At 43.1% G+C, this 14056-nt stretch overlaps 1 protein-coding gene across 1 annotated transcript in view; it reads right to left on the bottom strand.

Annotated features, from left to right (window-relative positions):
• Nucleotides 1-14056, bottom strand: part of LOC110493215 (microtubule-associated serine/threonine-protein kinase 3) — a 53206-nt gene that overhangs the window by 9401 nt on the left and 29749 nt on the right. The window contains exons 9-25 of the mRNA XM_021567512.3: nucleotides 12254-12355; nucleotides 11917-12049; nucleotides 11735-11796; nucleotides 9832-9920; nucleotides 9334-9542; nucleotides 9084-9222; nucleotides 8868-9000; nucleotides 8433-8598; nucleotides 8240-8341; nucleotides 7879-8001; nucleotides 4738-4850; nucleotides 4401-4555; nucleotides 2788-2909; nucleotides 2248-2436; nucleotides 1801-2027; nucleotides 1562-1684; nucleotides 1311-1447 (exon numbers count right to left, since the gene is read on the bottom strand). Coding sequence (XP_021423187.2) covers nucleotides 1311-1447; nucleotides 1562-1684; nucleotides 1801-2027; nucleotides 2248-2436; nucleotides 2788-2909; nucleotides 4401-4555; nucleotides 4738-4850; nucleotides 7879-8001; nucleotides 8240-8341; nucleotides 8433-8598; nucleotides 8868-9000; nucleotides 9084-9222; nucleotides 9334-9542; nucleotides 9832-9920; nucleotides 11735-11796; nucleotides 11917-12049; nucleotides 12254-12355 — 2324 coding nt within the window. The remainder of the gene's footprint in view (nucleotides 1-1310; nucleotides 1448-1561; nucleotides 1685-1800; nucleotides 2028-2247; nucleotides 2437-2787; nucleotides 2910-4400; nucleotides 4556-4737; nucleotides 4851-7878; nucleotides 8002-8239; nucleotides 8342-8432; nucleotides 8599-8867; nucleotides 9001-9083; nucleotides 9223-9333; nucleotides 9543-9831; nucleotides 9921-11734; nucleotides 11797-11916; nucleotides 12050-12253; nucleotides 12356-14056) is intronic.

Raw genomic sequence — 14056 nt, forward strand, 5'->3', positions numbered from 1 at the left:
CATGCCTAATCTTTTCAATCTGCTGAGGGGTAAAAGGTGGTGTTGTGCCCTCTTCACAACTGTCTTCATGTGTTTGGACCATGTTAGTTTGTTGGTGATATGGTCACCAAGGAACTTGAAACTCTCGACCCGCTCCACTACTGCCCCTGCTCGGCCCTCCTTCTCCTGTAGTCCACAAACAGCTCCTTTGCCACATTGAGGGAGAGGTTGTTGTCCTGGCACCACACTGCCAGGTCTCTGACCTCCTCCCTATAGGCTGTCTCATCATTGTAGGTGATCAGGCTGTGTCGTCAGCAAACCTAATGATGGTGTTAGAGTTGTGTTTGGCCACGCAGTCGTAGGTGAATAGAGAGTACAGGAAGGGACTAAGCACACACCCCTGAGGGGTCCCAGTGTTGAGGATCAGCGTGGCAGATGTGTTGTTGCCTACCCTTACCACCTGGGGGCGGCCCATCAGGAAGTCCAGGATCCAGTTGCAAAACAAATCAAATTGCAATCTCCCCGGGACAGGTGAAAACTTGCCTTTGATGTCCCAGTGGCCATCGAAGGTGAGCATTTGCCCACTGAGTCAGTCACGACGCCGAACTGCAGTCAGGTCAAGACCCTGGTGAGGACGATGAGCACGCAGATGAGCTTCTCTGAGGCGATTCTGACAGTTTATGCAGAAATTCTTCGGTTGTGCAAACCACAGTTTCATCAGCTGTCCGGGTGGCTCGTCTCAGACCATCCCACAGGTGAAGAAGTTGTGAGATTGTGAGGCCGGGTTGAACATACTGCCAAATTCTCTAAAACGACGTTGGAGGCTTATGGTAGAGAAATGAACATTCAATTCTCAGGCTACAGCTCTTGGTGGACATTCCTGCAGTCACCATGCCAACTGCACGTTCCCTCAAAACATCTGTGGCATTGTGTTGCCTGACAAAATGCACATTTTAGAGTGGCCTTTTATTGTCCCCAGCACAAAGTGCACCTGTGTAATGATCATGCTGTTTAATCAGCTTCTTGATATTCCACACCTCTCAGGTGGATTAATTATCTTTGCAAAGGAGAAATGCTCACTAACAGGGATGTAAACAAATTTGAGAGAAATAAGCTTTTTGTGCGTATAGGAACATTTCTGGGATCTTTAATTTCAGCTAATTAAACATGGGATCAACACTACATGTTGTGTTTATATTTTTGTTCAGTATATATAAAATGTATGTTTTCATATCAACCCCACAAAGTTAATACATCATAATAATAGCAATACGGCATTAATATTACATTGAATTAAATTAGCACACAACAATCAAAACGTCTTCCCTTACCTGTCCTGATTATCCCTTCTCTTGCTTTTCTTGCTGCGTCTTGCCATTTTGCCCTTGTGGCTGGTCTTTCGAGCCGGCCCAACCTTGATTGACGTGTTCTCCAGTGCCGTGGTCTGAAGGGCCACCTTGCCGCCACTCTTTTGGGGTTTCACAAAAACCAATGAGGTATTAGTATTGATTAAAGCTCATAATATCCCAAAGAGTGTGGGTATAGTTTGACATTAGGCTTGAGATTGTGTTTGTTTCTGTACCTTCAGAAGCAGCTCCATTATCTCTGTGTGGACCAGGCCTTGCACCGACTCTCCATTCACATGAGTGATGAGGTCATTGGCCCTCAGTCCTGCCTCATGGGCTGGGCTGCCATCTTCGACATTCTGTAAAACAAAAGTGGTTTATTATTATCACAATTACTGAATGTCTGTGTGGTGATGCAGCCTTTGATTGTGCCACTATTGGCTAATTCTGGAGCAGAATAGTACAGGGCACTCACCGAGACCATGTGGTGCACAGTGTAAATGTAGCTGTCGCCCATGTAGACGCGGATGGCCTGCATAGTGAAGCCGTACTTCCTCCCCGAGCTGTGGATGACGATGGGTGGCCCCAGGATGCTGAGGCTAAGCGACAGGTCTCGGCTGGGGGATGAGTCGCGTGATGAAGGGTTGGACGAGAGGGAGCGCATTAAGATGGGGCTGACCTGGAGGCCGCCGGGCATGTCGTCTGGAAAGGTGCACAAAGGATGAGTTCATGTTCAGGAAATTAGAAAAAGTATGGTAAAATGGTGGAATTCAGAACAAGAAACTGCTCTTGTTCAGCATTTACAAGTAACTTAAAATCCATTAGCTCTGTGCAGACAGAGCATCCCTGTATGACTAACTTATTTAGCTTCTGAAGCGTTACCACTGTGCCCAGAAGAAACTTGCATGACAGTGGAATTAACCTGCAGTGATGACAAGAGACAGGGCGGAGAAGGAGGCAGACTTGGGTAGTTTGCCCCCAAGCCTCGGACTGTCTGGCATCTCCAGCTGGTTCCCAAAGTGTCGGGAGGCCCCGTGGTCCTTGGGGGAAGAGTGTTTCTCTCCGGTGCTGTTGCTACGAATCCGATGCAGGTTTGATACAACCACCTCAGCTGTAATGCACAGAAGTAAGGGCATATATCTATATTTTTGACCAAAATAGGCAATGTCTCTTAAGTTTCTCTGCAAACACAATACTTTGTCTGGATGGAAGATCACTGAAAACAAAAGAGGAAGCGTCTACACTCAAACTCTTAGTTTTGACTGTTTCGTCTTTGATCAGTCTGCACCTTGCTTGGTCCTTAATCCTCCTATCAACATGGAATTAAAAAAGCGATATCACACAAATCTGTTTGTTTTATGAGCAATTAAATATCATAAGCACTGTTTCAATTTCTGTTGGTTTCCATGAGGCTGTGCAGACTTGAAGCAGAGTGGACGGAGGGGCTTGGGGCTGAGCTCACCTTCATCGTCTGTGGAGAAGGTGAAGCGCGGCATGGTCTCCAGACTGTGGGTGCTTCTCATCACCAGGGGGCTGGCGCTCCTTTCAGACTGGGAGGAACTGGACGAGGCCCGAGGGCGCAGGCTGCAACACGTAAACCGCAGTGTCAGTTCGAAGGAGACATAACAATGGTGACACATTATATAGAACGGCAGAGCGTCACCCTACTCAGCTAAATTGGCCAGTAACCGAAAGGTTAATGGTCCAACAAGGTGAGAAATCTGTCGCTGTGCCCTTGAGCAAGGCACTTGCTCCAAGTTCGCCATTAAAAATGGTAGACCCTGGCCATGACCCCACTCTCCGACGGCGTCTCAGGGAGAGCTGGGATATGGAAAAAATAAGTCAAATTCACACATGCGTATTAAACCTCTTGGTGTTAGGGGGCAGTATTTTCATTTTTGAAAAAAAATACGTTATAATTGACAGCTTTGGATAGAAAACAGTAACTTTTCCAAAACTGTAAAGATATTGTCTGTGAGTATAACAGAACTGATGTTGCAGGCGAAAGCCTGAGAAAAATCCAATCCGGAAGTGCCCCAGGTTTTGAAAGCGCTGCGTTCCAATGACTCCCTATTCAGCTGTGAATGTACCATCAACGAGCTTACGTTTTCTACGTATTCCCCAAGGTGTCTACAGCATTGTGACGTAGTTTTAAGCATTTCTGTTGAAGAATAGCCGTAGGCAGCCACATTGCGTAAGTGGTCACATGGTGGTTCCGAGAGAGATTCTCGCGTAAAATACAGAGGTAGCCATTACTCCAATCGGTCAGAGTGAAAAACGAATTGTCCCTACTGATATATTATCGAATAGATATTAGAAAAACACCTAGAGGATGGATTCTACACAGCGTTTGCCATGTTTCTGTCGATATTATGGAGCTAATTTGGAATATTTTTCAGCGTTGCGGTGACCGCAATTTCCGGGCAATTTCTCAGCCAAACGTGAAGGACAAACGGAGCTATTTCGCCTACAAAAATCATCTTTTGGGAAAAAATGAACTTTGGCTGTCTACCTAGGAGTCTCGTGAGTGAAAACATCCGAAGTTCATCAAAGGTAAAATATTTAATTTGATTGCTTTTCTGATTTCCGTGACAAGTTTGCCTGCTGCTAGCAAGGCATAATGCTATGCTATGATAAACTTACACAAATGCTTGTCTAGCGTTGGCTGTAAAGCATATTTTGAAAATCTGAGATGACAGGGTGATTAACAAAAGGCTAAGCTATGTTCCAATATATTTCACTTGTGATTTTCATGAATAGGAATATTTTCTAGGAAGATTTATGTCCGTTGCGTTATGCTAATTAGTGTCAGATGATGATGATAACGGTCCCGTTCACGGGCTGGGCGTCACTACAGGTTAATACACACTTGTACATGTTTGAAATAGGACAGATATAAGCATTGGACATTTATGCACACCCTACTCAGCTAAATTTGACTTTTCTGAACTAATCATTATTTTATGCACTTTCCCCCACTGTTGTGCAGTGCTTCCGATAAGGAAATATTTGAACTACTACACAGGGAATCCTAACAGAAAGAGAGGGCTATAAACTCAGCCTGGCTCTGCTCACCTGCCCTTGCGATCTTGGTGCTGGCGTTCCTGTCTGTGGATGTCTCCTCCTGGAGAGGTTGTGAAACATCCATCCCAGCCCTCCTTGTCCTCGCTGTGGCCCGATGAGAAGCTCAAGTTGGACGGCGTGGCCAGATGTTCTGTGCTGCTGTATACCTGAAAGTATGGAGTAGCCACATTAGCTAAGGTGGCCAAGTTTGGTGAACTTGGCTCCAAAAAAAAACAGATTTAAAGATGGTCATTATTTTATTTACAGAGAAATGCTCTACTAACTAGTAATATTAGACATTTACCTGTTCTGACAAAATTATTCATATTTGAAGAGGTATGTTCCAAACCTTGCTGAAGCGGTTTGACCAGGAGGAGAACTGTCGGATTTCCAGGGAAGACTCTTCATCGTTGGTTTCATCATCCTCATCTGAGGCCAAATGGTGGTACCGCTCTGAGCGAGCTGAAAACATGACAACACAGAATGCATGGAACAGGGACCTTACCATAATATCCAACCTGGACATTTAGCATATTTAAAAAATATATATATCTTTATTCAACATAATTGACTAATGAAAATATAAAATCAGCAAGAGCAGGATGAAAAGCAAATATTACTACATCTGTGGAGATAAGTATAATGGCAATATCAGGAAATTGATCTTTGTTTTAAAGGTGTTTCACACAGAATTTCTCAGAAAATCTTCCCTATGTGAAAGCTAGGTGCTTTGCAACAGCACTAGGCTGCATTCAAAACAAATCTCCCCCTCCCACACACCCCATTTCCCCGTAACATGGCAGAGACTCAAACTTGAGCATTTCACTTTCGGTTTTTGTCCACCATCTTCAAACAGCTGTAGAAACAACATTTCACCTTGATTCCCTACACTATTCCGTGCTTGTTTTCTCACATAAACTGAAATTGAGAAAACAGTATAGAATTTTAGCAACCAGGAATTGATAGAGCAATTTCCACTAGATATCACAGCCAAAGTCCAAACAGCTTTCCCATTTTGACAACAGATGCTGCTCCATCTGGAAAAATCTTTAGGCGAATATCACAGCCACTCACAACACTGGTGTTTAAGTAATACTGTGAAACACCATCATTTCACTATTGCTGCAGATACAGTTGAAGTCGGAAGTTTACAAACACTTAGGTTGGAGTAATTAAAACTAGTTTTTCAACCAATCCACAAATTTCTTGTTAACAAACTGTAGTTTTGGCAAGTCGGTTAGGACATTTTTCCAACAATTGTTTATAGACACAGTGAAATAATCTATCACAATTCCAGTGGGTCAGAAGTGTACATACACTATGTTGACTGTGCCTTTAAACAGCTTGGAAAATTCCAGAAAATTATGTCATGGCTTCTGATAGGCTAATTGACGTTATTTGAGTCAATTGGAGGTGTACCTGTGGATGTATTTCAAGGCCTACCTCCAAACTCAGTGCCTCTTTGCTTGACATCATGGGAAAATCCAAAGAAATCAGCCAAGACCTCAGAAAAAAATGTGTAGACCTCCACAGGTCTGGTTCATCCTAGGTACCATGTTCATCTGTACAAACAATAGTACGCAAGGATAAACACCATGGGACCACGCAGCCGTCATACCGCTTAGGAAGGAGACGAGTTCTGTCTCCTAGAGTTGAACGTACCTTAGTGCGAAAAGTGCAAATCAATCCCAAACCAACAGCAAAGGACCTTGTGAAGATGCTGGAGGAAACCGGTAAAAAAAGTATCTATATCTACAGTAAAACGAGTCCTATATCGACATAACCTGAAAGGCCGCTCAGCAAGGAAGAAGCTATTGCTCCAAAACCGCCATAAAAAAGCCAAACTACGGTTTGCAACTGCACATGGGGACAACAATCATACTTTTTTAAGAAATGTCCTCTAGTCTGATTAAACAAAAATAGAACTGTTTGGCCATAATGACCATCGTTATGTTTGGAGGAAAAAGGGGGAGGCTTGCAAGCTGAAGAACACCATCCCAACCGTGAAGCACGGGGTGGCAGCATCATGTTGCGGGGGTGCTTTGCTGCAGGAGGGACTGGTGCACTTCACAAAATAGATGGCATCGTGAGGATGGAAAATTATGTGGATATATTGAAGCAACATCTCAAGACATCAGTCAGGAATTTAAAGCTTGGTCGCAAATGGGTCTTCCAAATGGACAATGACCCCAAGCATAATTCCAAAATTGTGGGAAAATGGCTTAAGGACAACAAAGCCAAGGTATTGGAGTGGCCATCACAAAGCCCTGACCTCAATCCTATAGAAAATATGTGAGCAGAACTGAAAAAGCGTGTGCAAGCAAGGAGACCTGCAAACCTGATTCAGTTACACCAGCTCTGTCAGGAGGAATGGGCCAAAATTCACCCAACATATTGTGGGAAGCTTGTGGAAGCCAACCCGAAACGTTTGACCCAAGTTAAACAATTTAAAGGCATTGCTACCAAATACTAATTGAGTGCATGTAAACTTCTGACCCACTGGGAATGTGATGAAATAAAATAAAGCTGAAATAAAATCACTACTATTATTCTGACATTTCACATTCTTAAAATAAAGTGGTGATCCTAACTGACCTAAGACAGGGAGTTTTTACTAGGATTAAATGTCAGGAATTGTGAAAAACTGAGTTTAAATGTATTTGGCTAAGGTGTATGTAAACTTCCAACTTCAACTGTATATTTATGGCCATTTTCTGAAATTACAATACAATTTATAATTATTATTTTTCACCCTAAGTAGCACCTTTAATAAGACCTGCTCTTTTAAGTTCTCTTGTGCACTTTACACTGTTAACTTCCATTCATTGTTCTGTTTTGTGTTGTGTGATGTCTCATGTGTAACTATAGTCTTAGACAAAAAGGTTCCAAAAGGGTTCTTCGGCTGTCTGCATAGGAGAACCCTTTTGAAGAACCCTTTTTGGTTCAAGGTTAAACACTTTTTGGTTCAAGGTAAAACCCCTTTTTTGGTTCAAGGTAAAACCCCTTTTTTGGTTCAAGGTAAAAACCTTTTTTGGTTCCAGGTAAAACTGTCTGTGGAAAATGGTTCTACTTGGAACCAAAAGGGTTCTTCTACCTGGAACCAAAAAGGGTTCTTCAAAAGGGGTTCTCATATGGGAACAGCTGATGAACCCTTTTAGGTTCTTGATAGCACCCTTTTTCTAAGCGTGTATGGCTGTGTTACCGCAGGCAGCCCATTCTGATATTTTTTCCACTAATTGGTCTTTTGACCAATCATATCAGATCACCTCATTTTCAGAGCTGAACTGAATGGTCAAAAGACCAGAATTTGGCTGCCTGTCTAAACGCAGCCATACACTATTAGTTTTAGGAGAACAGCCTATGTATGCTGCTTTTGTGGCCAGTGCTCACTTGGAAAATATATGTACATTTCTATGTGACTTCTCTGTTTAAATAAAGGATAAATAAAAATACATGAAAAAAAGACCACTTGTGAAGGACTGCCACGTACTGTCAAAGTAGCTGGTGTCGTCCTCCGCTTCCAGTTGAGGGATGAATTCTGCTTTCTGTCGCAGTAGCCCGTTCCAGTCCAGATGCAAGAAAAAGCAGTGTCGTTTGACCTCAGGTGCTCCTCCTAGAACAAAATGTATTTTTGAAGATCACAGTCATGTGTGTAGATTTCAGAACAATAGCCAACAGCAAAACGTCAGAGCGGGATGACGTGAAATGGAAGACGAGGGCTTGGTTCCAATATCTACACTAGCGCACCACTAAGAATTAAGCAATTGAACATGAATTCCATGTAAGATTGGACATTAATTCCATGTGGGGTGTTAGTAGGATATTGGAATGTAGCAGAGTGGTTTACGTACCTGTCCCCAGGCGCTCCAGAGGGCTCTGCCTCAGCAGCCGTGTGATCATGTCCTGGGCGTCTGCAGGTAAAGCTTCGTCCCCATCGGGCCAGGTGATGTCATCTGTACATCGGGCAAGCACACGTTAATCTCCACATTGAACACCATTTTAAAAAGCCTATACACTGTTTATATTCCATCAATGGATACTTGCCACTGACAACTTGCCCAAAGAGTTCCTCGGGCGTGTCCCCAAAGAAGGGCACACATCCAACCAGGAACTCATACAGGATGACGCCCATGGCCCACCAGTCTACTGGCTTCCCATAGCCCTGTCTCAGTATCACCTCTGGGGCTATGTACTCTGGGGTGCCACACACCTAGAGAACCACACCGATAATGTTGAATTATACCTTTAGCATGTGTATTTTTAACACATTGACATTTAGTTACACAGTAGTTATGATATGGTACACCTATACTGGATTGAGTATTTGACCTGGTGTAAGTGTGTGAATATGTGCCTTTGTGTTCAAGACATGTGTTTGGCATTTTCGGTATATTGTTGTCCTATGCCTTACTATGGAGCTGAATGTACTTTATTTATAGTGAAATGACAAATAAAGGGTTTTACAGCACTGACTCCCACCTGTTTGTCGATGAACTCCCTGGTGTCTTTCTCCATGTGACCCTCATACAGGTTGGTAGTCATGTTCATCAGGCCAACTCTGGACAGGCCAAAGTCAGTCAGTTTGATGTGGCCCATAGAGGTGATCAACAAGCTGCAGGGGGATGGAGAGAAATGTTCAAACTACACTTTCTTCAACTTGAGCTGTGTAAAGACTAAAGCTGGTTCTGTACACACTTGTCAGGTTTGAGGTCTCTATGGACGATGCCGTAGTTGTGAAGGTACTCTAAGGCCAGCACAGTCTCAGCAAAGTACATCCGGGTCATGTCCACAGGAAGGGGGCCCATGTTCTTTAGCAGGTTGGCACAGTCCCCACCTGCAAGAGATGACCAAACGTTATGCTTCAGATACGAGAAATCATGGGTAAGAACACATTCACCGTTCCAACTTTTTTCATTCAGTCCGCCTCTTTTAGAAAACACATTACCTTCCACATACTCCATCACCATGCACAGGTGGCGCCGTGTCTCGAAGGAGCAAAACATGGAGACCACGAAGGGGTTCTCGGCGAAGGTCAGGATGTCCCGCTCCACAAACACCTGCTGGATCTGGTTCCTCAGGACTAGGTTCTGCCGGTTGATCTTCTTCATGGCGAAACGCTGCCGGGTGTTTCTGTGACGGACCAGGTACACAGCCCTGCCAACCGCCACAGGACAAGAGCCATGGTCATACAAAACCTCCACATTGATAAACAATGACTACAGGGGTAGGTTCATTCATAGTAAGTGGAAGTGTGTTCTATTTTTTCAGTAGTCTAAATGTTTACCAATCATGACATAAGTCTACAGTTGACCTTTTAACTTGAACCTTGAACTGACTATTGCTGAGTGCATTGATTTATAGTAAATATATGTCAGCTAATAGCTAATTGGGAGTTGTTTTTTAGTTATTAGTGTGGTTAACCACCTGTCTGTTTAGCGCTTACCCATAAGCTCCATTACTGATGAGCTTGATGGTTTCAAAGTCACTCTCCAGTGGTTTCCTTCGCGTTGGGGTCTGTGGACACTTGTTCTGCTGCAAACAGTGCAAACAACAAGAGAAGTGTCATGACTGTCCACGAGAATCCAAACAGGTCAGATCAGGTTTGAAATGAAAAACTTCAACCAGACCCCCTCTCACGGGCAGAGGATGGAACTGGTGGGGATTAACAGCTCGCGTTCTGTTGTAAATCAAAAGAAGATTCAGGTCTCCCTCTCCAAATTCACCAAAGGAATGTGTCTTTGTTTCAAGAGACTTTTCCCACCGAAACTCTAACATGTTCAAAAGCGAATACTGGAACAATATTTATAACATAGAACATGGGGAATGGTCAGAGACAATCTATAGAACACTAATGTCATAGTGTTTGTTATTTTGTGGTGTCATTAAAAATGTTATGAAGGAAATACTGTAACTTGGAAAGTATACCCAATTCCATCCGATGTGTTGTGCATGTAATATGAAAAATGATTAAAGTATTTTTGTTAAGTGAGGGATGTGATTTTAGGATCCGTAAGAGATAATTGATTTACATAAACTTTGAACAGTGATAAAAGTCACGCCCCTGAGTGAGGTCAGAGAGCGTGTCAGCCTGACAAAACCGCCCTTTCGAACAAACTGTATAAAATGATGGGTTAAGAAATTAACATACTAGACCAGAGAGAAGTAGAGCTGCAGCTCATGTTTAAAAGTGGTCTGAACTCTGAATCTCAACACGAGGTAGCGACAAACTCACCTCCCGGACAATCACTGGTACGGCTGATTAGCTATTCTAACTGTCCTAACGAAAGTGAATTTAAGTGGGACTATTCTACTACTCTGTTCAAACCATCGTATTACGCTACTCTCATCACCCCACTGGGAACCATTGACACGGCTGGCTAGCCTATAAAGAAGCATCTTCAGGAGCGAATGGAAGGAAAACCAATTCTGTAGTTCTGTTCAGGACTACATGACAAGTCACCGGATACCGGACAACTACAGAGAAGAAAAACAGTAAAAGAGTTGTTGGAACCATTTTTTTGGACAATCAGAGCCTTACAAGTGTGCCGTGAAAAGGCCCAACCCCCATTCCAAGGCCCTGTCCAACGAGATAGATATGGAATTTCACCTAACATTCATGATTTCTTACTCAAAGAGGGCGGCGGTTCATGTGCAAAGTATATGATACAGTAAATGAGTAGTTTCTAAATGTACTAAGGTTAAGTGTCTCTGTCCCTCTCTGCCCCCCCCCATCCCCATCTCTTTTGTAACAAGCAGCCATGTTGTTGTCATTCCACTAGGGACCTGTTTTTAACCTATGAAGTGTGTATGTTAATTCTGTATTACCATTTACTTAGCTTGTAAATAAAAAAATAAACCAATTTGTGCAGTACTGAATCATGAGGCTCAGGTTTTTGCAGATGCAAGGAGGTTACAACTGTTCAGAATGATGATATGATACAAGTTTATGATTAATAAGTTGACTATTTATAAATGTGATAGGTAAAGACCTTTAGAGTTTCATTCGGGAGATGGTAACTCTTTAAAGAACCACTCTCGTGGTGCCCCAGAACCTAATGAGTTAATTGTTACATGATTATTTTAATTTGATAACAATTAAACATATTTAGGTAATTAGATAAATAACAGTCTTCAGATTAATGTTAAAGTCAAGTCACGACAAGTTAGGAGGCTCACATTATAAAGAAGGTGCCCAGGAACTCATTATCCGACTGGCAAAGGTATAATTACATAGCCAGACTACTAAATTAAGTCATGTAAACAAAGCTGCTATCAGGACCTATATTGTTAATTGAAAGTCCTGTTATTTTATTCTGCAGGCTCTATCAGGGTGGCTAACTCCTTACCTCCACCGACTCATCAAACTTCACTGTCATTGACGGAGCAGACTGTTCAAGCTGTACCATATCTAAAAGAGCAGGGGAGAAAGATATGATTGATCAGCAATGCATGATATTTACTGGTTCTGGATGTCTGCCTCAAGTGCGGTAAATTCAGGTCAATGTTATGGCAAAAGATGTACCAATACCTTCGAGGGGGTCGCGAGTCAAGCCCAGTTGGTTGATGATGTAACGTGGAATGTCCGTCTTGATGCCCTGGCCCTCTTTGGCATGACCCTCGGCTGCCTCCAGCAGATGATAGAACTCTTCCGGGTCAAATTCCTGCCAATTACATCCAAGGCCCATTAAATTAGATTGGATTAAGGTGAATAAAATCACCTAGCCATGAAAGAGCTTATTGGCAATGCAGTGGCTTAAAAACCTTCAATTCCCCAAGCAACAACAGATTAAGAGAGACGGCTTTCCATCGCTCTCAACAGAATCGCTCTCATTTTCAATCAGAATGAGACTTTCTCTCCATCTCACCAGGCACTCGAGCAGCCTCGCCGGTCGGGATATGATGATGAGAATCTTCTTCACCAGCTGGGTGATGACGGATACCTCCTCGCTCTCCGAGCGATCGTACGCCTGAAATGCAAAGACAAAATGTTTTGGCTTTTTAACAGCATAACATGGAGATGATCAACTTTGTTGAAGACACAGAGATCAAAAAGAGAAAAGTCTATTCACATCTTTCGCCATAGCAAGAACACAACCACATAGCATTAAAGCTAGCATACTATGTCCAAAACAACCTAGCTACATGCAGAATGATGACAGAATGGATATCTTGCAGAGATAGGTCCTGTCCAGAAAGAAACCCTAGCCCAGTGGTATTCAACTCTTACCCTACAAGGTCCGGACCCTGCTGGTTTTCTGTTCCACCTGACAATTAATTACACCCATTGTCCCAGGTCTAAATCAGTCCCTTATTAGAGGAGAACAATGAAAAAAACACAGTGGAACTGGCTTCGAGATCCAGAGTTGAGTTTGAGGGCGCTAGCCCTGACCCACTGGGGACACACTTGTTGAATCAGAGTTGTTTCTACGTCATTTCAAGTAAATTACATTTGAACCAACGTGGAATAGACGTCTGTGCAGTTGGTAGACACCTCTGTAGATCTGAGAGGACTGGATAAGTGTACATAATATGGCAATAATTCCACCCAAATGCCGAGGGGGAAGGAGCTAGCCGCTAGGGGTTGTTCATGGACAGGACCACACAGTGCAGTTTCTTTTCAAATCTCTTTGGTGCCTTCAAGGGAAGAAATTACACTTGTGCTTGTTAGAAAATACTTCAGTGGATGATCAATTCCAGGGAATAGATTGTTCTACAGTACACAAATCAGGAAGCCAATGGTTCTTAAGCCCTTACACTATGCATCAGTATAGGAAACCCAATATAAGCATTGTAATCATGTTCTAGTTCACGAGGATCAAGAGGCAGAATAGCATTGGTGATTGCTGCGGTGTCCTTTGAGGTCAGGGGCAAGTGTCTGGACAGCTGTCAGTGTACAGACACACACAAAAAGAGGACAACTAACTATTTACCACACATTACATTAAGTGAGTTTGGCTTCAAGGCAAACTGTCTGCTCAGGTTAGAGTGGTGAGAGCAACACTGAGTTTCAAGTCTTATCTAGATTAACCACCTAGACACAGCAAGAATGCAGTGAGAACTCTTTTGAATTAAAGATGCAAAACAGGAAATATGTTGTGCATCATGGAAAGACGCCTCACTGGAAACAACCCCACGGGACCACATGAGACGGGCTCAGTCAGACTCATAAAAAATGAAACAAGCCAAAGCAATGAAGACGAATGTCTGAAGAAGGAAGCAAAAAGTAATGTGTCCCCCTGAACAGATGGATAAAATGTGGCAACATGGGTATCCCCACAACAATGCGTCAGAGAGGACGTTACATTAAACAAACGAGAATATTCCTCTTGCGTATTCCGAAAGCCCCCTGATTCAAACAGTGAGTCATCGTCGTTGAGTCTGCCTTGAATTAACATGGCAAGGGTGACAAACTGCACTAATGAAACCACATAACTAACACGCCCCCCAAAAACAATTTATCTATTCCTCAGGTTGACATATCCATACCGTAGTTTTGAGGATATTTCGGTGCAAGAAAACTGGCCATGTCAAAGGATCATTTATTTCACTGTATGGGAACACATTTATCATCTCAGCTGTGCCCCTGCCATGCCTGCTATCTGAAAGTACACACTGGCTGTCCACACAGGAGAAAGATGTTGCCATAGAAACAACCATTCTATCATAAC

The sequence above is a fragment of the Oncorhynchus mykiss genome, chromosome 1 (assembly GCF_057628025.1).
Source record: "Oncorhynchus mykiss isolate SJ-2025 chromosome 1, ASM5762802v1, whole genome shotgun sequence".
Lineage (NCBI taxonomy): Eukaryota > Metazoa > Chordata > Actinopteri > Salmoniformes > Salmonidae > Oncorhynchus > Oncorhynchus mykiss.